We start from the raw sequence: 20,269 nt of genomic DNA, 5'->3' as shown, positions 1-20,269 counted from the left end.
CGTACCATCAGAGATGCTTTTGAATTGTTCACTGATAACAGGTCACATGATCTGTCTCTTCTTTAGCTGGGATGATGTCATGATTCCCAGAAAAGATTTTCAGATTTTGATTAATTAGACCACAGCAGTTTTCAGAGAATGCTGCAGTGTTTCAGCATCTTGGTTTTTGTTGTCCTTTGAAGAGGTAGATGTATGAAGATGTCTATGAGACTTTTCAACCAGAGTGTTCAACAATTCTGGAGAATGAGAGAATACCTACAGAGTGCATGAGAAGTGTAATGGTACCTATTTTTATAGCACAGGGTGATGTGCCGAGCTGTATTAACTACAGAAGGATAAAGTTGATGAGTCATACCATGAAACTGGGGGAAAGAGTTGTTAAGCAAGGCTAAGAAGCGAGTGACGATCAGTGAGCAACAGTATGGCTTCATGCTGAGAAAGAGCACCACCGATGTGATACCTGCTTTGAAAGTATTGATGGATACGTATAGAAAAGGTTGGAAGGAGCTTCACTGTGTCTTTGTGGATTTACAGAAAACATATGATGGGGTATCAAGAGACGAACTGTGGCACTGCATGAGGAAATCAGGAGTGGCAGAGAAGTATGTGAGGGTGGTGCAGGACATGCATGAGGACAGCAAGACAGATGGGTTCAAGGTGGGGGTGGGATTACTACTTTCTTGCAGTGGGGATGGAGTGGCTGACAGGTGAGGTAGGAGTGTCATCTGATGATGTTTGCAGAGTACATTGTGACATGCAGTGAGAGTCGGGAGCAGGTGGAAGAGAGGCTGGAGAGGTGGAGGTATAAACTGGATAGAAGGGGAGTGAAAGTCAGTAGAAGCAAGACTTAATACATTCGTTTGAATGAGAGGGAGACAGGTGTAACAGTGAAGCTGGTGGAAAGGTTAAGACGCAAGCAGCAGGTTAAAGTTTGGTGTTACAGAGGAGGATGTTATGGATTGGGCGAAATGGAGGCAGATCATCGACTGTAGTGGCCTTTAAAGCCAAAAGAATACTTAAAAGGGACATTTAACTTAGATCAATGGATTCAGCACTGAACTGTTTTCACTGACAATAGTTTTTAGAAGTCTTTCTGAGGCTTTGTAGTGATTTCCGCTGCTGAATAATATCTGTTTGTAATTGTTTTTAATGTAGTTCCACCTGTTGGCTCAAAGGACATAACCATTTATGACTGGTTTTCAGCCTCGCACAGATTTCAACTTTGCTAAACTAAACTAACCTCTAAGCTCACACTCATGTTTGAAGAGTGCCTGGCAAACATTGAGAGGCTCTTTTTACATCCCAAATAACTTCTGACACCAATACAAACAGAAGTGGTAGAAACAAATTTCCTAAAACCACAATGTCAACCATGTGGAGTTACTACAAGTCAGTAGCATTAATCTTCAGGTCAACACAAATATCTTTACACTTTAATGTACCTAAACAATTCAACAGTCTTAGAAAGCACATAAAAAGATAGATACAGGAAAATGTCAATAGTGCTGCTATGTGGAACATTATTCATTAACAATGTGTGAAAAGGGAAGGTGTGAACAACTGTATGACTCTCAAACTTCTGTTTCAGTTAACTTTCAAGACCGTTATCTTGTCGTCACCTGAGTCTTTTTACACATATCCTGAGGCTGAAAGCAGTCTCCTGGAATCCTCCAACAAGACCGGACAGAGATCAGGAATCCGACCTCACCCTCCCAACCACAGCCTCTACCTCTCTCTAGCACACACACAGCCAAACACTTGGGAAAGGTAGCATAATTAGCGACTAGCAGCAACAAAACAAGGCGGTGGTGTGAAATGAAATGCTGTTGCTGAAGCATTTGCGGTGTATTGGAACGGGTTGGTCTGGGTGGACTGAAAGGCAGAATAATAAAGCTATTTGAGGATTTATACAGGAAGCTCAAGAAAATCCACCAATGAGACTTAATATTGGCTTTACTGCTTCATATTTGAGCGGATATAATGATACTGAACACACAGCCCTATGTAGAAATATGGACTTAAAGATTTAACAGTCAATTGTACCAAGAACTCAGCAGCAGTAATAGCAACTAAAGCTGTGGTCAGAAATGTACATCCAATCATCATGGGCCCAAACTTTGTGGTGATTTTGGGCTTTTAATGATTTCTTTGAACTGTTCTTTTTCCAGGGTGGAATGATTTTACAGCATAAAGCATATTAAATGACTTTGAAAAACAAGAACTGGGTGCACAAGTTGCAATCTGCTTTGAATTTTCTCTAATCGACACAGATCAAAACACCCCCACTTATATCTGGTTAAATGTCCCTTAGCAAGTTATGCGTCAACCAGAAGCTTTTGATAGCCATCATCAACCCACATAGCAAAATTGGTATGGTCCGGATCTGGTTTGCCAGATTTGGCCCACACATGGGCCAGCACAAGGCCAGTTGCAGACACACTGGTAGTCCTGTGCTGGCCCGTGTGTGGATTACCTCTGGCAAACCTGATCTGGGCCACCAAAGGGCCGTCATTCTTTGCAGTATGTGTGTCAGCCTAATGTGTACCTTAATCAAGCCATGTAATAACAACATGTGCCAGAACATAATAGTGCAAAAGCAACATAACAAAACTCTGTTCAGACAGTGAATGGACTGAATCTTACACAGCGCTTTTCTACTCTCCCAGATTACTCAAAGTGCTCTATACAACATGCCACCTTCACCCAATCACACCACGCTTTCTCTAAGCTGAGTGCTTCCTAACTATATTCACACTCTTGATATGCAGACTGGAAGAGCCAGGAATCAAACCACTAACCTTCCAATCAGTAGGTGACCTGTTCTACCTCCTGAGCTACAGCCACCCACTGGTAAACCTGAGCAAACTCTCACTAGGTTTTGGATTAAGTGTACACTCACAAACCTGTCAAACCTGCATTTGAAACGTTGGCTACCATAGCAGTATAGTATTGCAACATGGCATTTGGGTCTTCTAACTAAAATAGGAAAATAGGAACATAAATAGTGCCATCATTGCCAGACCTGGCCCACATCTGGCTGACATACACCCTGCCATGACACCGGTCAGTCAGAAGTGCTAGCTTGATGCCAGATCTGGGCAAGACCTGTTTTCTATGAGCCTGGGCCACATACACCAAACCACAATTGGGCTAGGTGTGGCTGCCATCACATAGACAGTGCCATCTATGCCAGGCCTGACCCTTATCTGGATGACATACGTCTTATCATGCCAGAAGTCAGTCAGCAGTGCCGGCTTGATACCAGATCCGGGCCAGACCTGCTTGCTATGTGGGAAGCTTCTGTCATAATACTAACTTGATATTTGATCACTTTTCTTGGCAGAATTGATAAGTTTCTTGGGACAGACCCAGCTTTTGAAGTGAAGTCCACATATTTTCAGTAGGGTTGAGGTCGGGCTTAATATTAGCTTAAATTTATCCATTCCAAAACCAGTTTTAATCTGTGTTTGGGATCATTGTCCTGTTGGAATACCCAACTGTGTCCACGGTTCACCCATGTATGTACCAGTACAACTAGCAGCAAAACAGCCCCAGATCATGATGCTACCACCATGCTTCACAGCTGGTACAGTGTTCTTAGGTTTACAGCCTCACCTTTATACCTATAAACATACCTGTTATTCAGCGAGGGCAAAGAGCTCCATATTTGTCTCGTCTGAACATAAAACTTTGTTCTTCTTCCAGATCTCGGAAAAATGAACTGATGATTTCTAAATCTGCATTTGTTCAGAAACGACTACAAGAGATTTTCCCAATGTGTGTAAATCTACAATTCTTCTTCTTAGATCCTCATTTGGTTCTTTAGACGTTCCCATTGTTATGAGCATTGGTCAGTCAGCTGACAAAGCTGACAAAGAGAAACTACCAGTAGTAGTCAAACATGATTATTGGAGAGGAGTTAACACACCTTGGCCTTGTCAAACTTAAAGACAATGTAGAACATTCGGCACTATATCTATTAAATATTTAAATGATTGTATTTATACTCTGGACCTTGTGTGGATTGGAGAAAATCCAAAATGCGTTCAAGCTTCTCCCCACGATTCATGTTCCTTTAGAGTAATTAGATTACATGTACAATCCTTCCGCCCTGGAAAAAGAGCAGTTCAAAGGAATCATTAAAACTGCTAAATTACCATGATGTTCAATCCTGACGGATGTAAACCATGAAGAACAGTTTTATTTTATTTAGACCGAGCAGGATTTTTTTTTTTTTTTTTTTAGACCGAGCAGGATTTTTAAATGGGCACTAATGTGCTCATTTCCAGCTTCATATTTTCATTTGAGAAAAGTAGCTATGACTGATTTAGTGTCCCCTCATGTCTTCATACAGTTTTGCATATGCTGATAAGGATTTATGTAGGCTATAGTGGTAACATATTTTTGTGAGGTATGCTCCTGTTTTTAACAACGTGATTTAATTTCTTATTTTGTCCTCGTGTTCTGTATGTAAAGCAACATACCTTTTGCCCCTGGCAGGTTTCCCCTCAGGGCCAATAAAGATGCTTTACTTTCTTACTTTATTTACTTTTACTTCATCACGGCTGCTTTTCAATATATTTTACATATATTTCCTGTACTAAACATTTCCAAGGGCACTGCTTTCAAACTCACAGACACCTCAAGGACCTCATTACTATGTAAGTGTACTTTTGTCTCAGGAGTCCCTTCCTTTGGCAGTACCAGCAGGCAGCTACTTATAAGTCACTTAGTTAACCTCAAATCCTCGTTTAGCTTGCATCTGCAGTGTGGCTTACTGTAAAGGACAAACTGTGACCAAACAAATCCTCGTAATATATTAGTCCCTTTAATGGATAAATGTTTGTTTGTTTTTTTTAAAAGCACATTTTCATAGTTTCTTGCTGTACATATAAACCCACTGGTAATATTCACATGAAAACAAATATGTAAAAATATTCTATCTATGATAGCGATTCTCATGCAGATCAAAATGCCACATGTAAATGCACAGATGAGCCAAAACATTAGGACCGGTCTTCTCGTAAATCAGGTTGCTGGAATTTGGTGAAACCCCTGACACCTGCAGTCTTTGAAACGACCGGCAGGTTGCAAAACAAGCCTGAATGCACGGAAGTCTATGAAAACACAAAAAAACATTTCTCATTTTTCTGAGATCTTAGTAAACACTTTCAATTATTCTTCAACATAGCATTTTATGAACACAGTAAAAAAAAAAAAAAAAAAAAAAGGGGGCCATGTCCATCTTTGCTATACAGTCTATGGGAAAGGCCTGATACACGACCACCTAAACGGCACTGTGTTTTTGTGAGTACTCCTGATCAGCAGAGGAGAGTACCAGCGGTGTGTGTTGCAACAAGTTTGATCTGCAGCAACTCCAAAACACGGTTTCCTATATTTAAAAGTTCTGATGTTGCGCTACTCGAGCACTTTACTCAAGACAAAGTAGAGTACCCCAACAGCTTTTTGTAAAAGTCAAACTTAATCTTCTTTAATGCATTATTCCACTGAGTTATTTACAGTAGATGCCCAAATCCAAACACACACACACACACACACACACACACACACACACGTAGATATGCACACCTATACAGTGCAATCAGTAGCTTTCTTTCTCCCATGGCTATGCATCTTGGCTCAAACAGTCACCTCTGCACTCAACACAGTCCTTCATCGATGCCCCCTGAGTTAATTTCTGAGTATCTTCTGTATCTTCTCCCTTTACTGCTCGGCCGATCCAGTGGTATCATCGCTTTCAGCTCCCTGCGGAGAACCGGGAATGGATCCTCCGACCGACCCGCCGTCTCTTTCTCCCACTCTTCTCGCGGCCTTGCTCTTCAGCAGGGCGCTGTCAGGGTGAAGTGAGTGGAGATGGATGAGCAGCGCATCCTGAGTTGCCGCCGTGTGGCCGCACTCCTCGCACACGTACAGCTTGTTGCGTCGCTCCTTGTAGGCGTACTTCAGGGTGACGCTGTGGATCTTCTTCATGTGGGACTCCAGAGAGCAGCGCTGGGTGAAGGCCTTGTCGCAGAAGTTGCACTTGTATGGACGGACGCCTGTGTGGAAAATGAAAGGAACATCATCCGTTACCTCTGTGTACGTGTGGAGGTCTGAATATGCCAAAAATAATATAATATATACTTGCACTTTTAAAAATTATTCACTTATTAGGTCATTTTAAAAATTTTAATTGTGTACGTTTTGTACACTTGTTTTATGGTCTAAACACACAAAGTGAGTGGCTACCTGTATGTGTGCGCACATGTCTTTTGAGGTCGAAGGTGTCGTTGAAGCCTTTGCCGCAGAAGCTACACAGGTGTCTCTTTGTCTCGTTGTGACACTTGATGTGTCTGTTCAACATCCGCTGGTACTGGAAAGTCTTCTGGCAAACCTGTAAATGAAGCAACAACACGACAATCAGGTCAGGGCACTTCCACACTTCGCCGACCTTCAGCCACCTTTCGTTTTTCTTGTGGACAAACATTAGCCAAGTTTACAGTCAGTGTTTATCTTTGTGTGAGGCATTCTGTGCAAACTGCACCTATGTAACACGTCTCTAACCACGTCTTATCTTATATATGTAATTAATATATAATAACACAATTTATAGGGTTTTTTAATGCAGTGGGTGTTTGAGATAAAATTAGGTTGCATTTGGCAGCTATGATGGCAGTGTTTCTACACATCATTTAGTTTTACAAAAGTAATAAAGCTGAAATGTGTATTTCAGGTTCTACGATCATAACGCACAAAAAAAAAAAAAAAAAAAAAGGGAAACGAACCTGGCACACGAACGCTCCCATCGACCCACTTTGACTTTGACCCGTGGATCTGGTCACCATTGGGACCGGCTCTGGGGGGGGTGGGGTCGGTGCAGGAGGAAGTGCAGCTAATGGTTGCGGAGTGGGAATGAGAGGAAGAGCCAGAGCAAGGGGAGCTGGATCTGGGGGTAACTCGCCTGTAGTTACCTGAGATGGGAAAGAAAGACATGATTCACAATGCCATCCATAAATAATAATAAATCAGTCTAAGACCTTGTACAGTAACACAAAATTCTACCTTGTAAACTCAATCAAAAATATTTTGACACGTTGTGCTGTGCTCTGTCCCTCTCAGTTCTTACCTTTATTTTGGCTCGGAAGTACGTGGAGCTGGCCTGCGGCCTCCTCTTGATCTCTGATCTCCCCTCTGGTAAACCCGCCGGGCTCTGGGGTCTGCCGAGCACCGTGCTGGAGGGCAGTTCTGGGTGAGTTTGTGTGTCAATGGTAGAGTGTTTGGTGAGGCAGAGGGGCGTGGTCATCTGAGTTGTCTCAGCGGGGCTGGCCTCCACCTCCATCGTCAGGATGGACAGAGGAAAGACGGAGACTGCAGAGAGGAGAGAAAGAGAAAGAGGAAGTGTCATGTGTCATGTCTGAATTTCCTTCTTTGACACCTCCAAAATTTCCTAAGGGAAAAATCCGGTGATTCAGCTTCCAAATGATCCCCTGTGTATGGATGTTACATTACTACAGGGGCCTTTTAGCAGCACTGACCTGAAATTAGCAATAAAGCCGAGGAGAAACTTCAGATTCTTCTTGGCTTCATAATTCTCCTCAGATTATCTTTTGTCTCTTTTATTGTGTCATTTCATTATTGATATGTTACTTACATTAACATTAATTGTAGCCTATTAAAGACATACAGACAGCAGTTAAATTTAATTCCACTTGCCTTTGATTGTATATTTTATTCTTTTATACAGAAAGTCTCTTAAATGTTAATAATTCGAAATAAAACCTCACATAGAAGCTCACATTGTGTGCTTCTACTAAACTTTTACTAAGTTACAAAGAAAAACAGGCAAATGCATTTTTGCATGGACAATAACCCAAAAAGTCTTAATCTGAAATTTTTATTTTTTTCTACCACTGTTGCAAAACACAACTTATAAGCTTAACTAAAGGTTAAAAAAGACAAGAAATGTCTTTAAAAGGGGTCAGAGGGTGAGAGAGTCACGTATGAGGACAAATTCAATCCAATGTACAGAATTTCACAACAAGCGGTCGGCTTGCACTGCTTTATATTTGCACAATTAGCAAAGAACCACAGCTAAATAGGAGTGCGTACTTGTGTGTGTGTGTGTGGGTGTGCACAGGTTTTTTTCCTATTGTTTAGTACGACTTCTGCACCCTCACCACACACACACACACACACACACACACACACACACACACACACACACACACACACACACAGATTACCATTACTTGTTTGACCAGACAGTCTTGCAGCACCAGCTTTTTACCTTCCTCAAACAATCCACCTCCGCAGGGGTGTGTGTGAGTGTGTGTGTGCATACACTGAACCAACTGCATGTATGATTTGTGCAAAACACAACAAAACGTCACTGAAAGAACCAGAGACAAGCCATTCAACTGACAGTAAAACACAGAGAGGCGTGCAGGTGTGCAGGGGTGTGTGTTACTCAAAGGCAGGCGTGGCTGAGCTCAGCCGAGACAACGAATCAGTTGAATGTGCCGTCGGGCCTCAATCAGATAAAACCCAAATGTAAATGCAAATGAAGTGAGCTATATGAAGAGAAGACATAAAGCCAGTCTGTGAAGCAGCCGGATTAACGGAACGCTGAGAGAAACAGTGACAGCTCTATGCAACATCAACGCCACAACTGGTGAAGACATATCACTCTTCGAGCCTCTGTGGGTCTCCGGGTTGGGTTTACAGTGACGGCTCAAACAGGCCAACGGCTCAAAATAAACCCGGTGAAAGACTTGAGCATTATTTGGTTAAACAAACGCATTCAGTGCTGTAGTACTAACCTCCCTGCTCTCCCTACGATTCTGATTAAAATAGATCAAGCTAAGGCACACACTGAGATCATTCCACACAAGAAGAGACTCCTCCAATCATGTATTCAAAACCAGCTCTGCAGGTTATTTGTACAAACAGCTGAATTTCAGTATGTGCATTGAAAGGTGACAGTTAGATGAGAGGGCAACTTGGTGAAACTCATAGTTGAAAGTCGGATTTATTTATAGAAGAAACATTTGTGAAACACATTGGACATCAGACCATCAGTAAGATGCCTCACTGAGCATTTTCTAGTGTTTTAAACCCTCAGTCACAAATGTCTAGAGCAGGAGTGGGGAACTCCAGACCTCGAGGGCTGGTGTCCTGCAGGTTTTAGATATCACCCCGGGTCAACACACCTAAATCAAACGATTAGTTCATTACCAGGCCTCAAGGAGAACTTTAAGACATGTTGAGGAGGTAATTTAGCCATTTAAATCAGCTGAGTTGGATCAAGGATACAGCGAAAACCTGCAGGACACCGGCTTTTGAGGCCTGGAATTCCCCACCCCTGGCCTAGAGACAGGTGGCGTGTGATCCCCAGCAACCACAGGTCGCTGTGGCAATCCCCCGACTGGTAGGAGACTGGTTACTGGAGGTAACTGGCTCTTGCCAGATAAAAATCAGTCGTAAAGACGTTGCTGCACCAACAACCTCTTTGATTGCTTTGGTGACCAACAAGTCTCTACTAGTCTGGAAACACTTGTCAACTAACGCCGAGAAACCTGTAAAACTTGAAAAAGTGCAGCGCAAGCTAGAAACGAAGAGTGGTCACCTTCAGAGTAAATGCTGCGGCCTCTGTTTGCTACCAACATGTGTCAAAGGCAGAACTTTTTTACTTGAAGAGAATTTTCTTCATTTCCAGTTTGTTACAGTCTTCATAGTTTCACTACTACTCTGTGAGCAGTTGGCAAGTGTTTGCAGACAAGTTGGCATCTTACATGCAAACTACAGGCATGCTGCTAGAGACCTTTGGGAATACAAATTTTTCCTTGGTGAACTCTAGTTGCCAGGTTGTGGCCAACTGGTGACCAGGATGTTGATAACAAGTTATTTCCCAGCAACCACTTGCAACCAGTGTGGGAATACTAATTATTCAGTAGTTCCAAAGGGCTGTCAGGCTGATCTGCCAGCCTGTGTGACTGAGGGCTTAGAGGAATTTAAGAAAAAAATGAAATGTCGCTGGACATAATCACTGTCTATAGCAAGTGATCAATCCAGCTGTGGAATATTCACGACTTTGTCAGTGAATGAAATGGTTAATGGACTTATTTTGATGTTTTTGGTGTATAAACAGCATTTTGAAAAATGCTCTTGTTGAAAAAAATTGAACAATAAACTCTTAAAAGTTTAAAGAGTTTATATTTACAATCATTTACAAAGGTAGTGAAGCCTCACATTTCAAAGAAAGAAGTGGCAATGATCTGAGTTTATTGCTTATAGATCCTTATAAAGTCAGTAATGATTAACAAACTTATTGGCCAATCATTTTCCTATAAATGAGGTTTAATGATAAAAGTTCTTAGAGAGACTTTATGACTTTTAAAATGAGAGATCTTTTGTTTTTAAGTCACTACATGTCTGTACCATGACTGTATCCTCGCTTCAGTGCCTGAAAGACTCGCATCTTCAACATTAGCATTTCACATTTCATGAACAAATCTGTTAATCAAATTATCTCCATGAGGAACTTGATCTCCACATTTAGTTTCATCTGCAGTTTAAAACTTTTTGAACCTGTTTCTGGTGTGTGACACAAAACGTGTGCTATCTGCCACCGAGAGCCTAATCCTATGATTAAAAGCCGCCGAGATGATCAGAAATTTTCACTGTACTTCTTTACCACGTTTTCAAATCCTTCTTAATTACTCCTGAGTGCTGATAGTTTCTGTGGTGATTGCTGCTGGCTGGACATTTAATCTCATCTTGTATTGTTTGTTCACCTCTCCTGCCCCCCTGACCAATGAATGAGGTGTGTGTGTGTGTGTGTGTGTGTGTGTGTGTGTGTGTGTGTGTGTGTGTGTGTGTGTGTGTGTGTGTGTGTGTGTGTGTGTGTGGTAGTTAAAGGGCAACGTGGAGGGTTAAAACAACTCAAGGCTTCTACTCCATGAGCAAGTAAAGGAGGAGGAGTGGTGCTGCTTTAAATGCTCTGTAATATTTTTCTTTTATTCATTTAACATCGCTCAGCTGGTAGAAAGAGTCAACAATCAGTAGATAACTTGATCAAACAGAGGGTGTGTGTGTGTGTGTGTGTGTGTGTGTGTGTGTGTGTGTGTGTTTGCTTAAGGCGTATTGCCTGCAGCAGCAGGCTGTCCATAGGGTCCGTTACATTTCCTTCCATCCAATAAACATTAACCTTGACATTGAGCAGATAGTGGAAACTATTGGTGCAATGCAACAAACCCCCCAAACAAAACAAGACATCAGCTCCTCCTGGACTGCTCTGAGATTCTGGGGAACACGTTTAGTCGTTTTTCGCAACATCTTTCTTGTGTGTGCATACATGAGCCCGTCTGTGTAAAGGTGAAACTAACGTCTGCTAAAACTACAGAATGAAGTCAACACGACAACAACAAAACTTTTGTGTTATAATATAACCTCAAAAAGAAGAATATTATTTAGCTTTATAGATAAAAGCTAAGTTATATACATTTGGAAAGTAATAATTAGATTATATGTGACCTCTGAGTGTAACAGAAAAATAAGGCATAATGATACATAGACTTATTCAAAAACTAAGTATGCTATAAGCTAATTTTTACGGTTTATTATAATTAATAATTAATAATATTATTATTAGAGAAAAGCGGCGTGTAGGAGAAGATTTTTTCATTTCCATTTTTCATTCTTTTCCCCTCTTTTTCAGTTTTACTTCAGTTTTCTTACTTTTTAAATTTCTTTCAAAATGTAAAACACTTAAATGACCTTTCGATATATTTTCAATTACAACTTTTATTTGAATAAAAAAGGGATGTTTCGTCTACTGCACTTGAAATCAACGCTGTATGGGTTTGATGAGTTTCATGGCGGATACTGATGTTTTTTTCTCTGTTGCCTTTTTCACACGCAGCGGTTCAATGTGTGTCTGGAAGATGGAGGAGGGATGATACAGACTCGAAACAAAGGTTGATTTCAGACTGATGACCCATCAGAAACAGGCCCCGGCACATGTTTGTGGATAAAAATAAACCCTTGCGCGCGCGCGCGCGCGCGCGCACACACACACACACACACACACACACACACACAAAAGTGTCCAAAGCCATGGCATGTGGCGTGTCACAGAATTATTCAACACGCAGATTACTGAAGACAATTATCACATCTGAGTGTGTCAGCTTGTTATTAGGTTTTTGTGCGTGCGTCTCTCATACACGCCGGGCAGGTACATCAAGTAACGGCACATACCAGAAGATTTAGCTGAGACCGTTGCTGGGCTTGGCAAAGCGTTAACAGTACGCGGCACAATTACGCACTGACGTTCAGGTTTCATCTTAAGGTTTTTCCTGGAAAACTAGTTGCTGAAACTTTCTGCGACGTTTCTTTGGCTCGTGGATGTTGAGAAATAACCTGAATAAAGACATTACACGACAGATTCCTTTTGTGTGTGAGTGGGGAAGGGGAAGGTGGAAATAACTGCAGAGAGAAATCATGTTTGCTCTTCTCACGAAAGCTTCACATAAGGCCTGAATCAAACCCAAAATGCCCGCGCGCTTTTATTTAGGTGGTTACATCCTATGTGAGCGTGAGTTTTTCCTCTTTTCCTTTTTTTCTTTTTATCGATCTTGTTTGGGTAAAAACCGTTTGAAGCGTATCCTGGTTCAGTTCATCCAAGTGTTCCGGTTGCAAACACCCCAAGAGGATGTAAAAGTCAATGATTAAAAGTTAACGGTGATGGGATGAGGACAGAAAAAGGACACACACACACACAGGGAGAGAGAGACAGAGAGAGAGAGAGGGAACGAAAGAGGGGGAGGGAAAAGAGAGAAAGGAGAGCGAGAGAGACGTTTAGGGTGTAGTCCGTTACTTGTTATCTGATACCGGCGGGGTCTTACAATAAAAACTCCGCCGATGGCAACAATGGGGATTGTTTTCACGAAAACTGGGGGGATGCGGAGGGGGCAGAAGGAGTCATTTGGGACCTCAACGTGTCATTTAAATGTAAAGTGACGCATTCAAAGAATCAAACTTGGACACCCAGCTCAGTGAAAAAGTATGAAAATCATTGTGCAGGTCAGGAAAGCTGATGTGTTTAGTTTCTTTAAAAAAAAAAAAAAAAGTAAGACCAACACGTGTAGATACAATAAAAACAAAAAACAAACAAACGAAAAATTAAAGGTGTAAAACATCATCTCATCGTTTAAAACTAAGAAAATGAAGAGATTTGAATTCAAGTGTTTATTAATTGGACTGTGCTGAATGACTAATCAGAAGCCGATTAATAGGTCGTTATTTGTGCTTCATAAGTCAGGCCGGTGCTATGCTGTACAAGGAAGAACAATCAGGGGTTGAAGGTCGATATGAAAAAACAAAAAACAAACACCGGGCCTTTGCGATCGCTTATAGGCCACAACACTGGAGTTGGTGTAAGAACACATTAGTCCTGTCACTGTTTGCTTTTGTGACACTGTGCTCAAATTGTTTATATGTGAATCATCAAAAACACGAAAAACGAGGAATGGTTTTTAACATTTTCATTAAAATGAAATAAGTTTAACATAAAAGGTTATCTAAAGTAAGAAGAGCACAGCTCTGACACCCCACAAAACAGGAACTACTTTCTCCGAGCACGGCGGGCCGCTGCTGTTTCCCGTTATTCCGTGGCCCCGTTACAATCACCGCCGGACACCCCTTCCCCCGCCACCTGTCACATCGGTATACCCGCTGGATTACAAACCGCGCAAACAAACAAACAAACAAATAACAAAAATCCACAAATCCGTGCGTAAAGGCGCCCGAAAACGAGCCCGTACACGCTATCGCCAACATTTCTTTTGCTTTTTAAACAACAACAAAAATGGCTCATCACGGCAGTGGACTCACCTGGGATGTAGACGTCCCCTCGTTCATGATCGGGGAGTTCACTCCAGTTCCGCTTTCCCGGCGAAACGTTCGCCTTTTTAACCAGAAAGGCCCTCGGCATGCTCAGTCAACACAAAGTCCCTTTGAGAGAAAGCGATGTGCAGGGAAAGCCGCTGTGGCGACGTAAAGTCACGTTAAAAGTGACCAAAAAAAAAAAGCAGGAAACCGAGAGGAAAAACTGGAAGGTCGGTCCCCTCTTCTCCTTCTTCCTCCTCTTCGCACCTTTCTTCTCGTTTCGCAAGCCTCGTCCCGCTTTTTCACCTCCTTCCAGCACACCTTTCCTCTCTACCAGATTTGTTTTCGAGCTCTAAACAAAAGTCTTTTCGGCGTCGGGACAGGTGAGTCCGCTCAGGTGAGCTACCAGGTCAGGTACAGACAGATATCGCCCACAGCGCCCTGAAATAACGGGAGTGTGGCGTCACTAGGTGAGGGAGCGGGGCTGGGAGGGAGAAAAAAACGCAGATATTCCTGGTCGCACGCACACACACATACACAAGTGTCGATAGAGGTGGGTCAGAGAGCTGCACAGGTACTCATTTAAAAGCAGGAAACAGGCAGCAGCGCGCATGCGCGGGAGAAATAACGGTGACAACAAGCCGGAGAGAGCCTAGGTTAGGCCTCTACCTGCTGAACCGGTTTACCCCTCCTTTTATTCTCTGTCTCGGCCTTTCCTATCCTCTCTTTCTCCACCTCTTCTCCATTCCGCTTTAAGGTGTGGGAACGGTGAAAATGACGAGAAGAAAGAGTGAAAGATTGAGAGTGTGTGTGGAAGTGTGTGTGTGAAGGAGTGAAGGGCAGTTATACAAGAAACTGTAGACACAAAGAGACAGAGGCACAGTTTAACTGTGCAGATGCACAAACACAGCAGTCAGAATAAAGAGACTAATGGAGGAGTTCGTTATTTCTTTATCACTGTCACAGTCACACTTATTTAGCAGATATTTGTAGAACATATAGACAAATATCTGCTGAATATGAGAGTCTAATGCTCATCTTACTATCTTTTTTTGTCGGAGTACTTAAAAGATGAAAAATCTTCACAGTCAGGAACATTTTAATGTTTCGAGACGTGACAAAAAACCAGTTTATCATGAATCACTGAAACAGAAACGAACATTCGTCTGAATCTCAGGCGAAACGAAGTGAAACCTATGAGAGGTATAACCATGGATCTGCTGTAACAAGTGAAAACAACAGTCAAGTTTGAGTGTGCATGTTGCAGATTGATCTCTGAGGATGCTCAGCTGTGTGTGAAGTTTTCAGTTTATTTTAAATGTGTCCTGAGTGATTAGATCAGAGTCAGGGAGCTGAAATAGACCCCTCCCACACCCCCCAATTCACCATTGTGTCTATCAAGTGTCTCCGAGATGTCTAAACTGGCTACACAATTCATTACTGTTTAAGTTGATTACTCTAGAAGGTCATAGGTCTCCATGTGCATTGATCTGCTGCCAGGAAGGTGCCGACTTCATTCAGATAGGCCCAGCAAAGGAAAACAAACTGCAATTGAGATTTTGCAGGACAAAGTTATTTGTGAATTTGAATAAAAGCCACCATGCTTTGCTTTGTTCACATGCAATATTTTCCTGTTTATTCCTTGTTGTAGACGTATCATCAGACCAGGTGTAGATTACACGCTCACACAAACAGGACCGTGTAGGTCAGTCCTTTTATGTCATCTAGTGTGTCATAATAAAGGAAAACCTACACTGCAGCTGGGAAGACTCGGTACTGTTGCATCAGAAAGACTCGTGTGTTGTGATGTTTGTTTTAGTCTTCCTCTGTGGTTTCCTCACTGCTGTACGGTTGATCAGTATGAACAGAGAGCTCTCTACCAGCTGTTGAGTGTTTTCCTTCAATTAACTGTGTACATATTGTGTAAATGATGCTATCGCCGTAGCTAGGTGTAACTGGGAAATGGAGTCAACAGCCTGTACCAAGCGGACAGCACAGCAATTTATTGTTGACACTAGGACACAGAAAACATATCAAATGTTTAGACTGAGAAAATATTACCTTGTTTAGAATTTCATGACAGGTAAAAGTCTCAAAAAACCTGGGACAGGGTTTTGTTTACCGCTGTGTAGCATCCCCTCTTTTTTTATAACAGCCTGTAATGGTCTGAGAACTGAGGAGAGCAGCTGCCGGGGGAGGAATTTTGCCTCAGTCTTGTCTGATAGATGAGTTTAACAGTCTTTGTTGTCATATTTTTCATTTCATGATACTCTAAATGGTGAAAGGTCTGGACACCAGGCAGGTCAGTTCACCACCTGGACTCTTCTACTATGAAGCCATGCTGCTGTAATAGATGCAGTATGTGGTTTAGTACCGTCTTGTTGAAGTATTCAAGGCCTTCCTTAAAAAAGATGTAATCTGGATGAGGACATGTAAAACCTATAGATACCTTTCAGCATTAACAGCGCCTTTCCAGATGTGAAAGTTACTGATTCAGTGGGCACTGACATGCCTACGTACCAGCAGAGATAGGCCTGTTGAAAACGTTGCTGAAAGCATCTTGATGCATACTCAATCATCCAGCTGAGACTGAAGCAGTCACTTGGATGAGTGACGAAACGTTTCTTCCATTGAAAACGCTACGTCCAGATGACCAGAATTAACCTGTTGGGACGTGCTGAAAACAAGCCCAGCAGCCAGTCTCCTCTTTAATCTGGTCTTCCAAAAAGAATTTCAGAAAAGATTCAGAAAAGATTGAAGCAACTGTTCTGTGGTCAGATGGGTCATCTGACCACAGAACAGTTGCTTCAATCTTTTCTTTTTTACTAAGCTTTGTTTCAGAGATGATGGCAGCATTTTTGGATCATGCTCACATATGGCTTCTTCTTTGGATGATGGAGCTTTTACTTGTGTTAAAGTGTCCATGTAGTCATTTCCAGGCAGTGCTGTGAAAACCGGAATATCCCTCCAGTGTGAACATCTAGTGTTGATTTGTAGCCAGAGTCTTGGAAACTTTTGATGATATTAAACATGATTGGCATTGTACACTGAGTAACTCATTCCTGACATCACGCACACTGAGAAAAACAAAGACACGATGACTGATGGAGGGAGCAGCATGTAGTCCGTCCTGTCTGACAATCATAAAAATGATGCCCAGACAGTTATTATTATTAAAACACGCAAAAACATTTTGCAGTCCGAGCGGATAAACAGTAAATTCTACTGTGAACAGTCTTGATATTCAAACCTTAAAAAATGCTCTGGAATATGTAGTGTGTGGTCCTATATTTCTGTTATTTTGTCCTCTCCATTTACTGTTAATCAGCTGATGCAGGCTTGCAGCTCCCTTTTAAACAACACTTCTCTTTGGTTGCACAGGTGTGCTGGCTGGTTGTGACATTATAAAAGGCTTCCTGTGCAGGCCTGATCAGATCACTCACATGATGTTGTATTTGCATAATATATTGAACACCAGGACCTCATGTAATGATGTTATAATTTGTGTTTCTGTGTAATGAAAGAGACGTGACAGCAAACTTGCCACAGCCAGTTTTTGATGTGTGTCGGAACTTTGTTTTGTGCCCCGATTGCCAAAATTTTGCAACAACTTTGGCAAAACAATTAAAAAAGAATCAAAATGACACATCACGAAGGTGCTGGGTGAAGGTTAGGGACATCAGCGGTGACCTCTCGGGGTGTAAAGAGTCTCTTCTCTCCACGCTGCCTTTAAATACAACAGGAAACTCCAGTACAGCGAGATTCACGTCTTACCTGTCTGTTCTTCTCATGACTAATAGCAAAAGAAATGCTTCTCAAGACAACTAGTACGCAAAGTATTTATTTGGCTGTAACAGGAGACACGCTATAATGCCATGTAACTGCATTGTCTGTGTGGGTGTGTGGGCGGCACGTTGTCATTTGAGATCATGGGCGTTTAAATTGTTATGATCTGAGGATAATTTTAATGGATAACAAATATTTACTACGTTTAATGCCAAATAGATTTTCACAACCAATGGACAAAACAATTAACCTGTGAAAACACTTTAAAGGCTCAACGCAGTGGAAAACCACTGACCTGGCAACCCTGTTTATGTTTTGTGTTTTTTCCCTGTTTAATAATCATGCAGACATCAACATATCCACAGCAGCAGTGTGACAGTGACGTCATGGCCGCTGATCTAGTGCAGTACATCTCACATACGGCCCACTTTGATCTTAAGTGGGCCGAAACTACAAAATTGCCCTTTCTGTCAGTGTAAAGATGTGTAACTACACGTTTAACCCCCTTCAATATAAAGAGCAGTGCAATATCAACAGTATTCCTCAGTTTTTCTACTCAATAAAGAAATGCTGCCATACTAAATGAAAGAAATCTGTCAGCACAAATAAATAAATCCGTAAAATTACAGACCAAAGCTCCCGTAGCTCACTGAACAGAAAATGCCCTTTCCCCCCTGTGGGGAGAATATAGTGAACGAAACAGGAACCTTTCTGTGATTAGATTGTTTTTGTTTATCTGTTACTTAATTAATTTGTTGTAGTATGAATGGTAGTGGGGGAGGGCTTTTAGAAAGTAGGAAATGCTGTAAAACCTTTAAAGTACAGTTAAAAGTCCAAAATCTGTGCCCTCGTTTCAAAGCTGTTCAGTTGGCCAGATTGGGGTCTTTGTCAGGCTAATTCTGGCCCCCGGGCCTTGTGTTTGACACCACTGATCTAGTACATTATCACTAATAAAGGGACAAACCTCAGCCTTTAGGTATGCAAATTTGCAAGTGTGCCCCCCACCTTTCCATCCCTGCTGTGTGTTTACAGCCCCCTCTTGGTTTCTCACTGTTCCCTCATCTTTGGAGTTTAAGTAGCCTAACACACCCACCCACCCACTCAGACCCACCCTAGTCTCTTAATGGCTGCTTGAAAAAACTGAAACCTAAAGGCAATACACAGAAACACAGAAACTGCTGATCTGGACCCTCCATCCATCTCAGATTTAACCATTTATCCAAAGCCATTGAGTAACCGCGGTTCAGTTAAATGCATGCATGTCTTTAGACTGTGGGAGGAAGTTGGAGCACTCACAGAGAAATGGCAGGAGGAAAAGATGTAGACCTTGGAGGACATTCATGGATATTACAGAGAACGTTAAACTTTTATGCAGTGTTTTAAACTTTAATGGATTACTAAGTATTTCTAATCCGAATGACAGTGACTGTTATCAAGGGCACGCTCCGTTTTGCGTAACTATTTTCAAATCCCTGTAGAACTGCAGCCACATAAGCTAGCGCAATAAATTTTTTTGCATATGAAACTGGAGGAGTTGCACTTACATCTTATGCCATCAGTTTGTCACAGTTTCCTTTCACATATAGCTTTGCAAAAATTGCATAAAAAGCACTTATAGCAATAACAACATAATATTCCAGAAACAGGCTTTGCCGATCTGATCAGCTCTTCATAAAACGTCCTACCCTGGAATAGATGTCAGTGCTTACTATCGCATGTCCGCCATTACTTGCCAGAAACCGGAAATGATGTCATTTTTCTTTTTAAACCTTCAGGACCTTGTAAGCCTACACTCGTGTTTTTAGAAGTCATGTTGGACTTTATGCTTTTCTGTATCGTTTCTGGGATGCTTAGAACTTAAATTGCACTGCTGGAAATAGTTTTATTTTGATGCATATGATGTTTTTCTTGCATTTTGCAGTATAATATTTATTTTTGTTTTTCCTGCAGTGTATAAAAATTGGTGTATCTCAAAAATAAAACTACGAAGACACCCAAAATAAATTTCCTGTGGTTGGAAACTATTTTGTGCACCTTTTTTGTATTTACAGTTTTGAGAGATAAACCTCTTACATTTCTCTAACTAGAAATATATGTATAAAAACAAAACAAAAACGATTTTCATTTTTTTTGTAGTTTATTGCACTTTTTTGCAATTTATGTAGTTCCTATGGACTTAATGCATACATCTTATTAAAATCTGGGCTATAACGGTTGTATTGATGTATAACAACTTGAAATGCTCCCAAAAATGGCTCTACAGCATGTAAAAATATAAGATAACCTTGGCAGACTCTAATCTGACCTGTTCTTGAGTGTAACCAGTGGTTTGCACCTTGTTGTAAAGCCTCTGTATTTACATTCATGAATGTGTCTCTTGATTGTAGACGTTGACAGTGATAATCCTACCTCAGCGGTCCCCAACCCCCGGGCCATGGAGCGGTCGGTGAGGCCTCATGGTACCGGGCTGCGCGAGTTGAGGCAAAATTGCCAAAAATATAGGTCACTCGCCAAAAACCAATGGACTATAAAATATGCTGGAAAATCATACAGCTTCAGTATAAATTAGTTGAAGGCTCAGTGATCGATTTAGTTC

At 41.6% G+C, this 20,269-nt stretch overlaps 1 protein-coding gene across 1 annotated transcript; it reads right to left on the bottom strand.

The window, feature by feature from the left end:
• Positions 1–5,463: 5,463 nt before the first annotated feature.
• On the bottom strand, positions 5,464–14,538 carry ovol1a (ovo-like zinc finger 1a). Its single transcript, XM_026162522.1, has 5 exons — positions 13,894–14,538; positions 7,127–7,368; positions 6,786–6,971; positions 6,250–6,394; positions 5,464–6,059 (listed from the first exon to the last, which is right to left on the bottom strand). Exons 1-5 carry the CDS (start codon positions 13,991–13,993, stop codon positions 5,725–5,727), a joined length of 1,008 nt encoding a protein of 335 aa, XP_026018307.1. The 5' UTR covers positions 13,994–14,538; the 3' UTR covers positions 5,464–5,724.
• Positions 14,539–20,269: the final 5,731 nt, after the last annotated feature.

This window comes from Astatotilapia calliptera, chromosome 3 (genome assembly GCF_900246225.1).
Source record: "Astatotilapia calliptera chromosome 3, fAstCal1.2, whole genome shotgun sequence".
NCBI lineage: Eukaryota > Metazoa > Chordata > Actinopteri > Cichliformes > Cichlidae > Astatotilapia > Astatotilapia calliptera.
This window is presented reverse-complemented; position numbering and strand designations above follow the sequence as displayed.

Coding starts and splice junctions, on each gene's coding strand:
- ovol1a (XM_026162522.1), bottom strand. CDS start 13,993: ATGCCGAGGGCCTTTCTGGTTAAAAAGGCGAACGTTTCGCCGGGAAAG. Junction 6,395..6,785: donor TGGGAGCGTTCGTGTGCCAG/GTTCGTTTCCCT, acceptor CTTCATTTACAG/GTTTGCCAGAAGACTTTCCA. Junction 6,060..6,249: donor ACATGTGCGCACACATACAG/GTAGCCACTCAC, acceptor TTTTCCACACAG/GCGTCCGTCCATACAAGTGC.